This window comes from Centruroides sculpturatus, unplaced genomic scaffold (assembly GCF_000671375.1).
Source record: "Centruroides sculpturatus isolate CEXI.00-Female unplaced genomic scaffold, Cexi_2.0 scaffold1067, whole genome shotgun sequence".
Taxonomy (NCBI): domain Eukaryota; kingdom Metazoa; phylum Arthropoda; class Arachnida; order Scorpiones; family Buthidae; genus Centruroides; species Centruroides sculpturatus.
Window position 1 is genome coordinate 246,102 of NW_019385388.1, and position 19,813 is coordinate 265,914.

Sequence of the window (19,813 nt, forward strand, 5' to 3'; positions counted from 1 at the left end):
AGACACATGCGAATTCACACGGGTGAGAAGCCGTTTAAATGCAACATCTGCGGAAGTTGTTTTTTGGATCAGAGGTGTTTAAGACGGCACCAAGCGATGCATTCGGATGAAAGACTATACAAGTGCAATTACGAAGGCTGTAAATGGAGCTTTAAAGTAAAATATTTATTACAACGGCACGTGTACAGAAAGCATCCCCAAGAAATTTTATCTAAAGTAAATACTACGACAAATTCGTTTAAAGTAGAAATAACAGTAATGTGTTCTTTATTGTTTACGGTGTTATTAATTAAACTACTTCATATTACAACTAAAATTAAAGACCAGAACACTTGCTGAACTTACTGCAATTTAATATTTAAACGCTTTCAGCCTATTCTTATATGCCATCCTGAGGAAACTATCGTTCCACAACGAACAACTGGAACAAAGAAATGGGGTTTTTAACTCTCATTTCTTTTTGTATTTCGTATTTCCAGGCCATTGGGAGAGAGCATTTGCGTCTTTTGCATTTCGGCAACTATTGTTCACTTTACCCTTATATATTTGTATCTTCTCCATACCTAACGCAATCATCGGAGAATGGACTGTCTCAACTATTCTCGCTTCATCTCATTTCACGTTCGCTCCTTCTGTTTGTGCCACGACTGCCAAAACTGTGTTATTATGTCCTTTATTAACGTCATATTTGTATTCTCTTAAGTGTATTGCCAAGCTTTTTCTAGTGACCCCAATATTCCCATCTTTCGAGTAAGAAGTTTTCTGTTCATAGATTTCGTGGCGTAAAAAAAAAAAAATGCATATTCGCAAATGAGCTGGAGGAATTTGCTCTTTAAACGCTCTTTTTTCAGTGAAATCTTTGTTTCTCTTGATTGTTATTGTTTTAATTTGTTTTTTCAATGTGGATTGTTTTTATTAACACTTTGGCCAATTGTGATCGCGAGTTTTAAAACTTTGGCCAAAGTAAGGAGACAGCGACTCCTCTTTTACAGGAGCTACCATACCAGATTTTGCTTCTTAAAGTTCTGATTCTAGCAAACTTTTTGCTTATATAATAGATGTCTCGACAGCAATCACTAATAGGTTGAAGCTAATATCTGTGTGTAAATGTTCTCTATAACGTTGAAAAATTAATGTCTTTATGACTTAATTTGTGTTTATAGAAAAACAATATATAAACTCGACATAATCTCCATATAATTCCGAATTAGATTATTTTTTACTGTGGTAATTTTCAAAAAGAAAAAGTTCTAAACTTCACCAAAATAATTGAAAATTTTTATTAGTAATTTATATTTGATGTAAATCATTACAATTTTGAATATTAAACAACGTTTGCGATTTTGTCACTAAAATTTAAATGTAAACTCATTTAAAGTCTTTACCTGCCGATGACGACAGATTAAAATCGAAAGAAAAATTTCAGAAAAACAATCGTAAAGTGAAAAGTTTTTATCATTGAAAATGTGGCTTAATGATACTTTTTCGCGTGTTCTCGCATAGAAACTTCATCGTCGAACTTCACTCGACACAAGACGCATTCCAATTCGTATCGATCGATTCTCACTTCCGGGAACAGATCGAAACACGTCGATTGTTCCGCATCTGTTTCCAAGTAAATGTCTTCGCCAGTGACCTGGGCATCGCGCCACGCGTCGCTTGTCATTCCACAGACGTTTTCTTCACGTCGATTTTGTGCTTCTTCGGAACGAATCGCCGCGCTACAACACGGATCAAATTCGTTTTCTTTTTTCTCGCTTACAACATCTTTAATATCGTCTTTTACGTGCTGTAACGACNCACGAGCACACGTTGTTTCAATAATTATATAATTGTCTCTTTCTTACTCGGGCCACGCTTCTATTTGTAATAAAATAAACAATACTCGACATAATTTCTATGGATCCAAACTTTTGCGACACCCTTTATATATACAACTCTATTATAACAGGTAAAATTCATATGTTCGATTACGTTAGGTCAAAGAGTTGCCTTACAAATTATGGGATCTTATTAGATTATTCGTTCCACAGTCAAACCGAATGATTGATGCGGGTTAATATATAGCAGTGCGGATACCGAAACATTTATTATTATTATTACTGTATTTATTATTGTTATTATTGTTTGTTATTATAAACGATAAGAAGCTTACAATAATTTTTCGACGTGACTTGAAAAATGTTCTTATACCCGGATGTGAACGATATTCCCTCGACGTATCCCTGGGTGAGGTGCGCCGGTGAAACTTTTGGGTGGTGTCTGCTGAGAAGCCGAAGCACACGGGCACAAAACAAAAGATTAGAACGTCTGCAATTTTTATGCAATAACGGCAAAAGGCAGCGAAAGAGAATACGGGTAATCAAATATGGGAAAAATCCTAGTGTCCTTCCGATGCGCGACTAAATATCCAGATGGGCCCGATTGGTCGGCCGAATGACGTCAACCTATTTCAATCGGGAATGTTCGTGGGTTAGCCTAAACTTTGTACTGTTGTTGTTGGTTTAAAGCTTTTTCTTTATGAAAATTACCAAGTAAAAATAATCTAATTCGGAATTGTACGAAGTTTATATATTGTTTATCTATAAACACATTAATTTTTCAATGTTATAGATTCATCGAGAACATTTATTTATGCCCAGTATTAGTATTCCGAGGTCATCCTCAATCTGTCGGTGAGCAATATCGAGAGATCCAATATAAACCCGAAAAAGTTTGCTAGAACAGAGCGATAGAACGAGGTGACACACGAGTGTGTGCGCGTTTGGTACACAGGTGAATTTCTCGTAGTGTTTTGAGAAAGAGACAGATCCTTACGAAATCATAACGGTAGTTGCTAAATTTGGCGAATTTTGAAAGTTCTAAAATATTATTTTCCAGTCGTTTCTAGAAAAAAACTCGAATTGCCTAAATTTCGCCTTTATAACCTGACACTTGTCTACAATCTCGCACAATTTAAAACTTTCTCAGCGCGTATTATTCGTATGTTATTCGCGGATTATGTAATTCTGAAATAACTTGGAGCCAAATGAAATTAAAAGCTTTATTGAGGAATCAAAAGAGTTTACAAAGAGAATGATTCTATTGGCATTCGCATCACAAGACGATAAATGTACTAATTGATACCAGACAATACTTTTGGGAGAATATTTCCTCCAAGGACTTCGATCGAATCACGTCTATTTTAAATTTAAATTTAGTTCGAACCAATCCCAGTTTTTTCTTTACGAAAATTTTCGTGTACCAATTCCGTCTGAAACGATAAACAACGCTTAACAACATTTATTCAAATTTATATTTTCGTGCAAAAAAGAAATTCCACTTACCAATTCGGAATACATTTCATTGAACAAGGATTTTATCTCAAAAATTTCCATACGCATTTGTATTTGGTAAATTATTTCCTTTCTCCCGTCTTGTTTTTCCGTGTGTTCTCGTGTTCATCAGACATTCAATAAATTCTATGGACGTAGTATACAGTTAACGTTGCCGAGGATTAACTTATATTTTCGTTTTCGATGCAATTCTCAGCAGATTTCGATCGGGATTCGACACAGATCGAGTGAAGAAATTAATAGGAAGCGTCAAAATTCGAGTATAGACATAATTCGAAAGTCAAAATTAGTAAATAGACAAAATCGAGAGTCGAAATTCGAGTATTGACACAATTTGGGAGTCAAAATTAGTGGATAGATCATTCGGTAGTCAAAGTTCAAAAGTAGTCACAATTCTGGAGAGTCGAAATCAGAAAATAAGCACGTTCAGACGAGTCAAAATCGGTGAGAGGTCAAATTCGGTGAAAGACATTATCGTAGAGACACAATTTTTTAAATTCCTCAATTCTTTTAATTTGTTTTTTAACTTTAAATTTCTAAAATACAGAACGAAAGGCGTACAACAACGATACCGAACGACAAAGACATATAAGAAACAAATAAACAAAACAATGAAAAACAAATAGAAAGAGACCGAAATCTCCGAATCTCTTCCAAGATCTGTGTAAAAAAATAAAAATTATGAAGGTTTTCATTTACAAATTTCAAATATTTAAATTATTCTTAAATCACTCCTATTATTGTTTAGTAATTACGGTAATTGTTGCTGCTATGTATGATTTATTATGTATCAAATATAATTTATTATTGTCAATTTTATTATTTTAGAACTTTCGTCTAAACATATTCACGCATATTACCGAATAATCTTATCTCTACATCCTATTATGATATTTCGCAGTGTTGCGAGACGAAGTTTTATCTCACAGAGAGCAAAAATTACGTATGCCCGAGGCCCTAAAAACCTAGGCTATCTGTATGTAAAATCGCAATAACATTAATCTACTAGTTTTTCTCTTTTTTGTCCAATCATTTAATTGTAAAATATGACCGTCGATTGTATTGTACTTATAAAATGACAGTGCAAAATCTCTTAAATGTTTACTGTAAAATACAAAAGTATTGCGATCAACACTTACCCAAGACGAACTCGGACCAAACCAGAAATAAATCTCTTCGGATATCGACAGAGATCTTACTCCAACCGAGCATACTCGGATTCTTCACCCTCTCTCCACTTACGCACGGTTCTAAACATAGAAAAAAACAATGTTAGAAGTAATATTACTCGTTGAAAACGTGTAACTATATTTGAATTATATCAAAAGCTATCGAGGACGCTATATCGAGGTTCAAGCTTATCACTATTGACCGACGGCGAATATATTACGTCGTAGCGAGAGCGTGGACCTTTCTATTAAATCTTTCGGTAAGATTTTAAATTCAATTTACCATTAATAAAGTTTTATTCTTTCGTTTTTGAATCTATATTTTTGTCGAATTAGAAATGACACTCGCTCGAAAGAAGATTATATCGTCAAATTTCGATATAGCGCCAGAGAATACGGGAAAATTATGTGTTTATAATCAAATTACGCAGCTTTTAAAATAAAACTTGTGTGCAGATTTTAATAATAGACATAATTTTTGGTGTTTCGGGTAGTTCGGTTTCGCGCCACCTTCGATTTAGTGCCAATTTATACAAACTTTAAACGTACGTCTATAGAAAAACTTACCTCTTAACCGGCTTCCACATCGATTTAAAGAAAGATCCAACCTTCTTCAACGGACTTTTCTCGCGATATTCCACGTTATTTTCAAAAGTATCTTCGACCAATCTCTCACTAAACACGAAGAGAAAGAATTTACAATACAATAAATACATAATTTTCATTCATTTCTTCTAATTTTTAAATAGAATATATTAAAATTCCCCAATCAATATTTCAAAAACAAATTATATATCGCGTTAATAAGTTTATTGTTATTTTGTGAATGGAAGGATCCTCTTCTAACTGCTAACTCAAAAACTTGTGTGCACAACTCATACTATATTTAATTCTTATCGTTTGATGTAGTTTAGCGCCTCACTCGATTTAGTGCCAGTCTCGGAAGCGAATAAAATATGACACTATATCGAAGTTTGATTACACGTACAGTACTTAAGGACGGATCGAAAATACGACGTTATATTACGATAGAGCCGAATAATTCGTAGACGTTTGTACCTTTTTACGTACAAACGTCTACGAATTTTACTTATCATTGTGTATATTGTATATTTAAATGATGATCGCTAACAACGTATTTCTCGGAACACATCCTCATCGTTAAAAGCAACACACTCGTACTACCGTATATTATAATGTAAATACTCGGTATTATAATTTACCTCTCGAAGCGATCGCACATTCTCCGATACAAAGGTCGAACCTTATTCAACGCCTTTGTACAAGCGGATTTGATGTTATTGTCAAATACGTTAGGACATTCGGCAGTACATTGTACCGATTCGTCCCGCCGTAGGAGGCCTTTCTTCCTCTTCGCGCGCAATCTAAAATGATCCGTATTGTTTCGATGGACGAATCCGCGCGTATCCAATCTCTCCCTAAATATAAACAGAGAAAATTTGTAACACAATTAATATTTATTATCGAGGGGTTTCTTTTGATTTTGAAATTAAATATACAAATGTTTGCCAAAGAGTATTTTGAAAGAAAACAGAGAATTTATTATACTGTAAAGAAAGTTTTCATTTAATCCCTCATAAAATTTCACATTCAACTATAAACTGAACGAATCTGTGCGGCTTATGAGTAATTACAGTCTTTCTTTACCGCGGAAATTACAGTATAAACATTGTAAGACACAAAAACGTTCAAGAAATTTCGGTATTTTACTTTGCCGAATTCGATTTCCTCTACGAATTTTACATTACTTCACAATATAAGATTTATCGTTTTCTTCTTCGGCTATTTTGCTAATTATTCAGCATATTTATAACGGTTTTAGTTTAATATCGATGGCGATCTTTCGATACTTGTAGAAGTATCCGAGAATCAAAAGCTTTATATTTAATTAAGGGAATTGCTGTCGATTAACTATAATTTGGTCGAGAAATTTCGCCTTAAAACCTATAATTTCTTCTGTGAATTGTTATTTGAATAAATAAGAATAAATTGTTAAAAATCTCTCACCCGAAGGGATCAACCAAGGGACGATACCCAGAAAAATCTAAATTCATTTTCCAAGACTTCGAAATCGCACTCTTTACAACAATAAGAGCAAACAAACAATCGGCCAATTGTTGAGTTCCTTTGTTACGCTTCAAATTAAGATTAAAGAAGATTTAATGAATAATTTATTATTTATTTTCTCTTTTAATTCGAAAACTCGACTCAGTCGTCGTTATTGTATAATAACGACTGAAGTATGAAGAAAATTCTTTAAATGTTTCATCATACTTCAGTCAAAACTTTTGCGAATTTTTAGATCCCCGAATTACATTTCGGGTTCTCCGGAGCAGTAGAGTGATCTTGACATAGTTTCCTCAATAATTTTGTTAATGGTTCAATATGGAACAGAGATTGGAAGAATTATAAAGAAGGAGGGTGTATATAAAATTGTCATTCTTCACGATATGTGAATTCGGTCAAAATTCATAATTATTGGTAAAGAATGCTTCGAAACAGGAATTAACACAATGGTGATAAGCGCAGAGATGTACAGTACAAAAAGTAAATGAAATGCCAGGCATTCGCGGCCGAAATACCTCAGTTGGGAGAGCGTTAGAAAAATTCCCGGTTCTATCCCGGATTTCGGCAGATCTGTGCTTTTTTTTGTTTTTAAAGTAGTTTTCGTATCAAATCAAGTACTTATACACATTAAACTACAATTGATTTCCAAAGTTATATTCGGATCCTGTTCCGACAGATCAAACGAAAACAGGACTGTCCCGAAGTCGATAGTAGAGATTGTATACCGATTTAACGGTTAACCGATAAATTGACAAAAAAAACGTTCGGTAAATTTTTGAAATTTACCGAACGTTTTTTTGTCAACGTAATTCGGTAAATGAAAAATCCATACTAGAAATTTTTATGTAGAAAATATTGTGTTTATAGATATTTAAACGGGCTAAAGGGACATTGGAAATAAAAAAACAGGTAAGTATAAGCAACAATATACCTAATTATTAATTTTATGTGAGATATTTTTTGTTTAATTTTAATTTAAACTTTGTTGGGTTTGAGAGGCGCTGTAAATTGTACAGAAAGCTGTAGTTATCGTATGTGATTTGTGCTCCGCAGTTTTTTGAGATTTTTAAAGGTTTAAAATCTTTACAATCAACGTTTTTCTTAAAAACTAAGTAAACATCTCCTTTTTTAATATTTAGAAATAATAATAATACGTAAATATTTCACGTATTTTTTAAATTAATAGCAATTTTGAATACACCGCATTACGACCGGACGTTAATGCAATATTATTGTAAAATAACATTAAAATTTGAACTTTAAATAAATTTTTTACTTCTAACAACTATCTAAAATAATTAAATACAAATATTTATTACAAGATTCTAACATTACGCCTTAAGATTGTGCAAAATATGTATTATTCTAACTCTATTTTCGTGGGGAATCTCCATTACTCTCACGAAAAGAACTTTGTTTAATGTTAGATTGTAGAATCGGGTGGAATAGCTTACTAAACACGCTGCAAAGATTTTTTATTACTTAAAGATGTCCGAAAAAGTGGTAAATTTGCCATCCCTACTACGTACTGTACTTCGAGCAACTTGCCTACGTTTTCTATCTTTTAGTTCAAGGGTTTAAGAACGAAGTTTAGGAGCATCGTCCCCTTACGCATTAACGGTATAGTTATATACCGTTGTACCGCGTTGTATCATTTACGAAACTTAAAAAATCATAATACGCCCGATGCGCATTTTATCTACGGATATTTCCAGTTAATTTTACGCAAACAAAACGTCAATGTTTTAATAAATTAACCGAAACACAACTGCAAATGTTGAAATGCCACTGCGGGTTGTAGATGTATATTTAATTAGAGTTTTGTCTTTTTGATTTTATCGAATATAATTAAATTATTAAAACTGGTTTCGTATAAAATAATTTATTATTCTTTCATTTTTAAAATATTACGTACATAAATTAATTTACAAACAAATCATTTGTGAGGAAACTTCGAAGCGAAGGTCTACAACAATCCAAAAATAATAAAACCGAAACTCGTTTGCTACTGGAAGAAAGTAAAATGCCAAAATGCATAAAATACGATTTTAAAAGTACTTTTTATTCTACGTTTGAAAATATGACGAATAATATGAATGCGAAAACGTAAATATGTGAAATCGGCCATAAATCACAGGAATAAAATGCAATTACAGTATTTATGTGTTTAAATACACGCGCATTTAATCACCGTCGGAGAACAATGAAATTTATAACATTGTTTCTCCGCATTGTTGTTTTCATTTTCGGCAAAATTTCTGCAAAATTAAACTAAATTAAATTAATTACCATCAGAAATGGTGAGAAAAACTTTTATTTTGTAAAACGCTTTTTAGATGGCGATGTTATTTCAAAATTCGTCAAACAACACTTTCGATCTTAATCTCGTATCGTACCTAGAATACATATTATAATTAGACCACAATATTTCTAATATTATCAATAATTTCTGTTTAAATTTATCAATAATTACTTATTTTTACTCGACGGAATTTTTTGAAAGGAAGGAAAACATCAATGTCCGATATGCAGTAAAACATTTGGAAACGAACGATATTTACGAAGACACGCGCGAATTCACACGGATGACAAGCCGTTTAAATGCGACACCTGCGAAAGTTGCTTTTTGTATCAGAGCAATTTAAGACGGCACCAAGCGGCGCATTCGGATGAAAGACCATACAAGTGCAATTACGAAGGATGTAAATGGAGCTTTAAACAAAACTATGAATTAAGTCGGCACGTGTACAGAATGCATCCTCAAGAGATTTTATCTAAAGTAAATACTACCACAAATTCGTTTAAAGTTGAAATACCAAAAATGTGTTCTGTATTGTTTATGGTGTTATTAAACTACTTCGTATTATTTTGTTCAAATCACGAAATATATTACTTTGTTAAAATTAAATGCAAATTACAGTCGAAAAGACTTCCAAAAAACAATTGCTCGACTGTGTGTAATTGCTAAACTCAATAATAATAAGATTTAAGCAAATTACGCCGCACCTCGGAAGCTATATTTTTATAAAATAATTTACCGTAAACGTAGTTTAATAAAACTTGAACATAATCATTTACTTTTAATTTGGACATCGTCGCGATTAAATAGATCGTGGAGATCGATTCGCAACTTGTTCTTATAAATAAATTCATTTAATAATTAGACGTCACCGAATGACCCGAAGATAGAAAGCCGTAGATGTGATATTTGCGGGAAACTTTTTTATTGTCCAGCCGCTTTAAGAATTCACTCGAGAAGACACACCAAAGAGCGGCCATTCTTCTGTAAATTTTGCAACTGCACGTTTCCATACCAAACTTCCTTATACAAACACATCAAAAGGATCCACTCGAAAGAGGAAACTCTATCTTCCTGCCAGGTAAGTGTATAAATGTGTTAATTACTAAACTTTTAACACCCAATCGACTATTATAATAAAAAGTAATAATAATTTACTTATGTCACCAGCACATATTGTTTGATGATATATAAATATATTCGACAAACGAAAACACTATCCTATATTAAGAAACCGATTTCTTAAACCAGAAGAAAAACACTATTTCCTTATCCGAAGAACTAAACAATCATACATTTAAATAATTATTTCGAGTTTATTGGTTATAAACAACATAAACATCAATTTATATCGAATGTAATATAAAAAGCATCATTGGGTTTTCACGAGACGGAAAGTATAAAATCCGATAAATCACGTAAACAACTAAAGAAGTTTCAGTTTATTATTGTGAATAAAGAAATGACAATTAAACTGCACGCGTGCGAACCCGAAGATTTAAGTATTTAATCCGCAATCATTTTAGAAAATGTCTAGGGTAGAAATAAACTTACAATACACGACACAAGTTAAATAATAAAAATAGACTAATGTAATAAAATAACATTATAAAAAGCACTTTTCAACACTTTGTACATAGTTTTATTGACGAAATACATAACGTTATAAAACTTTAAATAAAAGAAATCGGGCCTCCTGCACCTAAGATTTCCATATGAGGTTTCGACGTTAATCTATCTAATCCGTTCTCGAAATTCTGAAAAGACTGACGGACAGATGCACGGACGGACGGACGACATTAGAAATTTATAAATCTATAATTTTTTAAAATTTCGACTTCATATTTTCACCAGCCCAAAACAGTGTTTTTATCCCCCATTGTTTAAAAGCCATCCAATAAGTAATGACAAATTGCGCTGACAGCAACCCGCACTCTATGGCTGTAGTAAATAATGTTTTATTTATACACATTCGAGAATGTAAAATCGTTACGAGTTTTTGTATTTTAACACTCAAATTGGTTTTTTAAACCAAATTCGAATGCGTAGATATATTAAACGTTATCGAATGTGTCGTTACAGCACGTAAAAGACGATATTAAAGATGTTGTAAGCGAGAAAAAAGAAAACGAATTTGATCCGTGTTGTAGCGCGGCGATTCGTTCCGAAGAAGCACAAAATCGACGTGAAGAAAACGTCTGTGGAATGACAAGCGACGCGTGGCGCGATGCCCAGGTCACTGGCGAAGACATTTACTTGGAAACAGATGCGGAACAATCGACGTGTTTCGATCTGTTCCCGGAAGTGAGAATCGATCGATACGAATTGGAATGCGTCTTGTGTCGAGTGAAGTTCGACGATGAAGTTTCTATGCGAGAACACGCGAAAAAGTATCATTAAGCCACATTTTCAATGATAAAAACTTTTCACTTTACGATTGTTTTTCTGAAATTTTTCTTTCGATTTTAATCTGTCGTCATCGGCAGGTAAAGACTTTAAATGAGTTTACATTTAAATTTTAGTGACAAAATCGCAAACGTTGTTTAATATTCAAAATTGTAATGATTTACATCAAATATAAATTACTAATAAAAATTTTCAATTATTTTGGTGAAGTTTAGAACTTTTTCTTTTTGAAAATTACCACAGTAAAAAATAATCTAATTCGGAATTATATGGAGATTATGTCGAGTTTAAATATTGTTTTTCTATAAACACAAATTAAGTCATAAAGACATTAATTTTTCAACGTTATAGAGAACATTTACACACAGATATTAGCTTCAACCTATTAGTGATTGCTGTCGAGACATCTATTATATAAGCAAAAAGTTTGCTAGAATCAGAACTTTAAGAAGCAAAATCTGGTATGGTAGCTCCTGTAAAAGAGGAGTCGCTGTCTCCTTACTTTGGCCAAAGTTTTAAAACTCGCGATCACAATTGGCCAAAGTGTTAATAAAAACAATCCACATTGAAAAAACAAATTAAAACAATAACAATCAAGAGAAACAAAGATTTCACTGAAAAAAGAGCGTTTAAAGAGCAAATTCCTCCAGCTCATTTGCGAATATGCATTTTTTTTTTTTTACGCCACGAAATCTATGAACAGAAAACTTCTTNCGCTTGTCATTCCACAGACGTTTTCTTCACGTCGATTTTGTGCTTCTTCGGAACGAATCGCCGCGCTACAACACGGATCAAATTCATTTTTTTTTTCTCGCTTACAACATCTTTAATATCGTCTTTTACGTCCTGTAATGATACATTCGATAACGTTTAATATACCTAGGCATTCGAATTTTTTTTAAAAAACCGATTTGGATGTTAAAATACAAAAACTCGTAACGATTTTATATTCTCGAATGTGTATAAATAAAACATTATTTACTACAGCCGTCGAGTGCGGGTTGCTGTCAGCGCAATTTGTCATTACTTATTGGATGGCTTTTAAACAATGGGGGATAAAAACACTGTTTCGGGCTGGTGAAAATATGAAGTCGAAATTTTAAAAAATTATAGATTTATAAATTTCTAATGTCGTCCGTCCGTCCGTGCATCTGTCCGTCAGTCTTTTCAGAATTTCGAGAACGGATTAGATAGATTAACGTCGAAACCTCATATGGAAATCTTAGGTGCAGGAGGCCCGATTTCTTTTATTTAAAGTTTTATAACGTTATGTATTTCGTCAATAAAACTATGTACAAAGTGTTGAAAAGTGCTTTTTATAATGTTATTTTATTACATTAGTCTATTTTTATTATTTAACTTGTGTCGTGTATTGTAAGTTTATTTCTACCCTAGACATTTTCTAAAATGATTGCGGATTAAATACTTAAATCTTCGGGTTCGCACGCGTGCAGTTTAATTGTCATTTCTTTATTCACAATAATAAACTGAAACTTCTTTAGTTGTTTACGTGATTTATCGGATTTTATACTTTCCGTCTCGTGAAAACCCAATGATGCTTTTTATATTACATTCGATATAAATTGATGTTTATGTTGTTTATAACCAATAAACTCGAAATAATTATTTAAATGTATGATTGTTTAGTTCTTCGGATAAGGAAATAGTGTTTTTCTTCTGGTTTAAGAAATCGGTTTCTTAATATAGGATAGTGTTTTCGTTTGTCGAATATATTTATATATCATCAAACAATATGTGCTGGTGACATAAGTAAATTATTATTACTTTTTATTATAATAGTCGATTGGGTGTTAAAAGTTTAGTAATTAACACATTTATACACTTACCTGGCAGGAAGATAGAGTTTCCTCTTTCGAGTGGATCCTTTTGATGTGTTTGTATAAGGAAGTTTGGTATGGAAACGTGCAGTTGCAAAATTTACAGAAGAATGGCCGCTCTTTGGTGTGTCTTCTCGAGTGAATTCTTAAAGCGGCTGGACAATAAAAAAGTTTCCCGCAAATATCACATCTACGGCTTTCTATCTTCGGGTCATTCGGTGACGTCTAATTATTAAATGAATTTATTTATAAGAACAAGTTGCGAATCGATCTCCACGATCTATTTAATCGCGACGATGTCCAAATTAAAAGTAAATGATTATGTTCAAGTTTTATTAAACTACGTTTACGGTAAATTATTTTATAAAAATATAGCTTCCGAGGTGCGGCGTAATTTGCTTAAATCTTATTATTATTGAGTTTAGCAATTACACACAGTCGAGCAATTGTTTTTTGGAAGTCTTTTCGACTGTAATTTGCATTTAATTTTAACAAAGTAATATATTTCGTGATTTGAACAAAATAATACGAAGTAGTTTAATAACACCATAAACAATACAGAACACATTTTTGGTATTTCAACTTTAAACGAATTTGTGGTAGTATTTACTTTAGATAAAATCTCTTGAGGATGCATTCTGTACACGTGCCGACTTAATTCATAGTTTTGTTTAAAGCTCCATTTACATCCTTCGTAATTGCACTTGTATGGTCTTTCATCCGAATGCGCCGCTTGGTGCCGTCTTAAATTGCTCTGATACAAAAAGCAACTTTCGCAGGTGTCGCATTTAAACGGCTTGTCATCCGTGTGAATTCGCGCGTGTCTTCGTAAATATCGTTCGTTTCCAAATGTTTTACTGCATATCGGACATTGATGTTTTCCTTCCTTTCAAAAAATTCCGTCGAGTAAAAATAAGTAATTATTGATAAATTTAAACAGAAATTATTGATAATATTAGAAATATTGTGGTCTAATTTATAATATGTATTCTAGGTACGATACGAGATTAAGATCGAAAGTGTTGTTTGACGAATTTTGAAATAACATCGCCATCTAAAAAGCGTTTTACAAAATAAAAGTTTTTCTCATCATTTCTGATGGTAATTAATTTAATTTAGTTTAATTTTGCAGAAATTTTGCCGAAAATGAAAACAACAATGCGGAGAAACAATGTTATAAATTTCATTGTTCTCCGACGGTGATTAAATGCGCGTGTATTTAAACACATAAATACTGTAATTGCATTTTATTCCTGTGATTTATGGCCGATTTCACATATTTACGTTTTCGCATTCATATTATTCGTCATATTTTCAAACGTAGAATAAAAAGTACTTTTAAAATCGTATTTTATGCATTTTGGCATTTTACTTTCTTCCAGTAGCAAACGAGTTTCGGTTTTATTATTTTTGGATTGTTGTAGACCTTCGCTTCGAAGTTTCCTCACAAATGATTTGTTTGTAAATTAATTTATGTACGTAATATTTTAAAAATGAAAGAATAATAAATTATTTTATACGAAACCAGTTTTAAAAATCAAAAAGACAAAACTCTTGTTTAAATTTTTTTCTTTGCGGATGACGATGTAAAGATTTTAACAAAAATAATCGTAAATCAAAAAGTATTTAAATGCTTCCGACATTAAAGAAAATGTTATTTGATGATACTTTTCGTGTGTTCTTGCGGAGAAACTCGACACGAGACATTTTATTTCACGTCGATCGATCCTTACTTCTGGGAACGGATTGAAAGTTGTCTATTGTTCCAGATGTGTTTCCGTGTAAAAATCTTTAAATCTCCTTTTAAACATATTATTTTATATTCGTTTATTTTTATGGTTCGACTCGTGTTAGAGACAATACAATTATTTTGACCCCAGACGTTTTTTAAACTCGTATTAAATGGAAATATTTAATTTATCGGGTTCAGAAGCTTGTACTGTACGCTTTATTTCGCTATCTCGAAATACACAGTAATAAACGGAGACTCGCATTAATAAAATAGCTTAGGATCTTTTACGGATTTCGTTCGTTTGGCACGATAAATAATGATGGCTTTTCTATTAGGGGAAAATCTCTACTATCGACCACTTAATTTTTAAATAAACACTTGATAATGACCAAGAATATCTTCTATTTGAAATAAAGACCATTTACAAAAATAAAATATTTTCGAGTCTTTCCTTTATCCTTTTACACAAGCGCAGAAGTAACAGTTAATCGGCTTGAAGAAAAAGCTTTATTAAAATAACGAATAATAATAGATGTATTCACACAAATGTAACCTTTGTTTTTAATTAGATGTATATATAATATGAACCATCTTAATCATAATATGGACACTGAGTGAAGTGAATAACGGTTATAAACACAAATTTTTATGTTATAATTGTTTCCGTTTGCCGTTTTAGCAGCGCATTCGACACAATAGAACATATAGTTCCGAGTAACACTTTGAAACATATTTCATGCACCCAATCTTTGCACTTCACGCACCGAATGATGCTTTTCTGGGCCTATATCTTTTTTACGTAATTTAGAAAACCGAGACACTTCATTTTTATATTTAACACCGACTTGATCATCTTCCCGTTCAGTTTCAACATATTTCGTGCGTTTAAGTTAAGGTTGCAAATTTAATTTCTTTGCTGTAGACCGGGGCCTGTAAAGAGGGCCGCACGCGTTAAGGAAATCCTCTGAGGAATAATTGTGCACTGGCCTCGAGGAAGTTCGGAATTTCCTATCGCCCACCCACGAGGAGGAAAATCTCTCAGTTATACAGTCGACCGCGCATCCGATGGCGAAGTAATGGCTGTTCGCGGATGTTTATTGGAAATAAATTGTATTAAAACTCGCGGGAAATACACGTGCATTAAAGTTTACGGTGTAAATAGTAGTAGCAGTGATTTGGATAGCGCTGATCAAAGATTAATTTTTTACCAAAAAATCACTTATGGCAGCTGCTATTTCGTTGTGAATATGTCTCTTTAATCCGATTTTGAGTACGGTAGACTATCATTTACAGCTTTCAGGTTAGGAACTACTTTTAGCTGCCATAAGTGATTTTTTGGAAAGAATATTTGAATATGGATGGAGAAAACAGTTTGTACTGAAGAGGGACTTAAAATACAAATAAGTCCGAAATGCATTTGACAAACCAATAAAAGAAGTTCCTAACATGAAAGCTGTAAATGATAGTCTACCGAACTGAAAATCGGATTAAAGAGACACATTCACAAATAAATTTTTTAAGAGAAATCTAGGGCTATAGATGAATCTATAGCCCTAGATTTCTCTTAAAAAATTTATTCAAAAGCATCAATTATCGGCGAAAGATGAACGGCCAGTCGAATTTATTACCAAAAAAATTCACAGATTAAGTTTTATAGAGGAAAAACCATCGGGTATAACTGGCTGGATCGAACGTAATAATCTACAAAACTTATTATTTCTCAACGTATAAGTAACAAATGTAATTTAAATAATTGTTATATTAAACAATTTCCCTATTAAACTTTGTCTTTTTGTTAAAATATTATTTTAAGTTGTTGTGTTTTAATTTACTTGGATATTAAAACAATAAATTTTTTAAAATGTAAAAGAAAATGAAATAGAGTATCGAGGTGTTTTATGAAACTGAAGAAATCAACTGAGAAGTTTTCTAAATATTAAAATTATTTACTCAAGAAATTTTTGATCCGAAAATAATTTATAAACAATAAAAGTTAATAAGGTTAATTGTTCCAAACATTCACCAGACATTGTTCTCACTACTCAGAGACCTCACAACCGAACGTCACGAAGGCGCACACGTTACGGTTGGCTTTTCGAATGGTTTTTCGTTTCTACTCCGGCGAAACGGTACAGTTTTCCCACACACACTAACAGGAATTCCTCGAGGCCGGGCCCGCGCACTTATTCTTCAAAAAATTTCCTTAACGCGTGTGGGACCCTAAAGGAAGAAGGACCGACAATATTGAAAATAGAAGTAAGAATGCAATTAGATCAACTAAAGAAGGTAAAGACGAAGTTCCCGCTGAAATTTTGAAATTACTGGATGAAGATATTTTAGTGGATTTTTACAACATTATTTACGAAAGTGGTGTAATTCCTGTACATCTTTTAATGTCTACGTTTATAACAATTCCCAAAAATGATAACGCAAAAACTGTGCTGATTATAGCACTATAAGCCTAATCAGTCACGTTTTAAAAATTTTCTTAAAAATAATTCATACAAGAATATATAAAAAGTGTGAAGAAGATTTAAGCAACACGCGGTTTGGGTTTAGAAAATCTCGTGGAACGAGAGAAGCTCCTTTTGCTCATAGCATTTGAAAGAATTCCGCACGATAAATGAATAGATATACTTAGGAAGAAAGGAATTGATAGAAATGAATTGCAAATTATAATAAATCTTTACTAGAACAGAAAGTCAACATTTTAATTGATTCTGGGTTATGCGAAGAAATAGAAATAAAAAGAGGAGTAAGGCAAGGATGTATTTTATCACCTTTACTTTTTAATATTTATTCGGATGAAATTTTTAAAGAGGCTTCAGAAGATACAGAACACATTGGGATTGTAATAAATGAGATGAATGTAAATAATACACGTTATGCCGACGATACAGTGCTTTTAGCAGAAAATATAAATGATTTGACAATATTGATGGAAAAGATTAATTCAAGAAGTAAATTCTACGGACTTCAGACAAATTATAAGAGAACAAAAGTACTTATTTCACGCAAGAAAAATATAGATAATGCAACGTTGCAGATAGAAAACAGAACAATTTCATCGATTAAGTATTTGGGAAGTAACATACAGGAAGACGGCAGATGCATTAAAGAAATTAAATCTAGAACAGAAAATGTCACGGCTACTTTTATCGGAATGCAGAAATTTTTGAAATGTAAAGATTTTAATTTAAATCTTAAAGTTGGAATATTAAGGCCCTACGCGACGTCGGTTTTGTTTTATGGAGTAGAAACGTGGACCTTAGATAAAAATATTCTAAACAGGCTGAAGCGTTCCAAATGTGGTTATATAGAAGAATTCTAAAGATATCTCGGGCAGACAGAATAAGAAATGATGAAGTTTTGGAAAGAATGAAGAAAGAAAAACAAGTTTTAAATACAGTTAAAAGAAGAAAGACGGGATGTTTCGGCCACGTCATCCGAGGAAGTAAATATGAAAGTTTGAGAAATATTTTAGAGGGAAAAATTCTGTGTGAGGGGAACAAGCCCAGGAAAAAGAAGGAAAAAGTCGGTTAGGCAATATATGTGAAGGGAAAAATAAGAAAGCGGAAGAAGTCGCGCGCGAAGCACAATTGAGATTGTTATAATAATACTAATCCTGCATTCAGAAGTGAATACGGAACCGGAAGAAGAAAGCAAAATCTAAATAAATAAATACATTACATAGGTATTACCCCGCTATAGTTTATATACGCATCGTATCCCGTACGAAATTTGCACCGTTATAGTCTGAACTTTAATTAAACAGAATAATTCGACGTTATTCGTCTGTATTTTTACAAACGTTTTGTGTAAGGTTTCTCGAACGGAATCTCGGCTGTTTTTTAACCCGGAAAATTTCGCAAATTTCTTAAAAGTTCTGTTTTGCCCTTTTTGTGTTAAAGTTGAAGAAATTTTGCAAATAGAAAGTATAATTAACTCACAGACTGTCGGAATACATTTGTGTTTATTAATTTAAAACCTACTTATTAGTTTTTTTTTTTTTTTAATTTTTGGTTATGGCGTGTCACTATATGTTTTGTGTAGGGTTTCTCGAACGGGATCTCGGCTGTTTTATTAACCCGGGAAATTCTTCTCATCCCGGATGTCACAAATGGTCAATAAACAATACGTCGCTTATTTGTGGCACGACTATGAAAATTCTTTACTTGTCGGAACCTGTAATATCTGGCATAATTGCTCCGATGCTGTCTTAATTTTAACTACGCACAATAGCTTTAATAACTGCATTATGCCGGATTGCGCAAATTGGGCAAGTATCATAATAATAATAATCTTGAATAATGGTCTTTGAAGACCTGTAAAAAGCCTAACAATACCAGAGTGGAAAGGTATTTTAAAAAATCAATCTATATTATTGGTTCGCATAAAAAAATAGACGTGACGCCTGTAAATCACACTTCTCCGCGTGGTTTCGCTGCAACCCGGAAAAGTCGACATACTACGTCAGTGTAATCGTCGTTGCGTGACGTACTTTTACTAAAATCTATACTAATATTATAAAGAGATAATGTTTGTATGTATGTATATTAGTTTGTATGCAGCAGGTAATCTCCGAAACTACTCATCCGATTTCAAAAATTATTTCGCCAATATTTAGAATGGAACTTCAGGGTGGACATAGGCTGTATATTATTTTGTTAAACATGGGAGATGGACAGTTCTTTACGGTAAGCCTTACGGGGAAGGCTTACTGTAAGCCTTACGGGGAAGGCTTACTGTAATGAACTCTGCTTCTATTTATACTATTTTAGATGCGGTTTTTTGCATTTTTGATTGCATTTTAATAGGGTACGTCAACAGAATGTACACTAAGAAGGGATTTTTCGATATTCCTCCCGCGGGGGAGAGGGACAGGATTAAGGCTTACTGTGAAAAACTTGGCTTCTATTATACTATTTTAGATGCGGGTTTTTGCG

At 32.7% G+C, this 19,813-nt stretch overlaps 3 protein-coding genes and 1 long non-coding RNA gene across 6 annotated transcripts in view; 2 read left to right on the plus strand and 2 right to left on the minus strand.

Moving 5' to 3' along the window:
- Window positions 1–19,813, plus strand: part of LOC111638432 (oocyte zinc finger protein XlCOF6-like) — a 42,029-nt gene that overhangs the window by 14,835 nt on the left and 7,381 nt on the right. Inside the window, exon 6 of the mRNA XM_023384139.1 lies at window positions 10,974–11,281. Within this exon, the coding sequence (XP_023239907.1) occupies window positions 10,974–11,281 (308 nt within the window). The remainder of the gene's footprint in view (window positions 1–10,973; window positions 11,282–19,813) is intronic.
- LOC111638426 (zinc finger protein 14-like) lies at window positions 1,311–14,193 on the minus strand. Of its 2 annotated transcripts, none has more exons than XM_023384136.1 (3): window positions 13,746–14,193; window positions 13,145–13,360; window positions 1,311–1,789 (listed from the first exon to the last, which is right to left on the minus strand). In XM_023384136.1, exons 1-3 carry the CDS (start codon window positions 13,770–13,772, stop codon window positions 1,472–1,474), a joined length of 561 nt encoding a protein of 186 aa, XP_023239904.1. In that variant the 5' UTR covers window positions 13,773–14,193; the 3' UTR covers window positions 1,311–1,471. The 2 variants fall into 2 exon arrangements, 1 of the variants encoding a protein (XP_023239904.1); XR_002758863.1 differs by lacking the exon at window positions 1,311–1,789 and adding an exon at window positions 12,103–12,143.
- On the minus strand, window positions 3,063–6,474 carry LOC111638428. Its single transcript, XR_002758868.1, has 5 exons — window positions 5,728–6,474; window positions 5,072–5,179; window positions 4,475–4,585; window positions 3,327–3,995; window positions 3,063–3,253 (listed from the first exon to the last, which is right to left on the minus strand). It is a non-coding gene; the product is annotated as an uncharacterized LOC111638428 (long non-coding RNA).
- On the plus strand, window positions 8,579–11,452 carry LOC111638425 (zinc finger protein 596-like). Of its 2 annotated transcripts, none has more exons than XM_023384133.1 (4): window positions 8,579–8,892; window positions 9,096–9,371; window positions 9,757–9,978; window positions 10,974–11,452. In XM_023384133.1, the coding sequence occupies exons 1-4, from the start codon at window positions 8,890–8,892 to the stop codon at window positions 11,289–11,291; spliced, it is 819 nt and encodes a 272-aa protein (XP_023239901.1). In that variant the 5' UTR covers window positions 8,579–8,889; the 3' UTR covers window positions 11,292–11,452. The 2 variants fall into 2 exon arrangements, with proteins under 2 accessions (XP_023239901.1, XP_023239902.1); XM_023384134.1 differs by having other exon boundaries at window positions 8,590–8,892; window positions 9,757–9,972.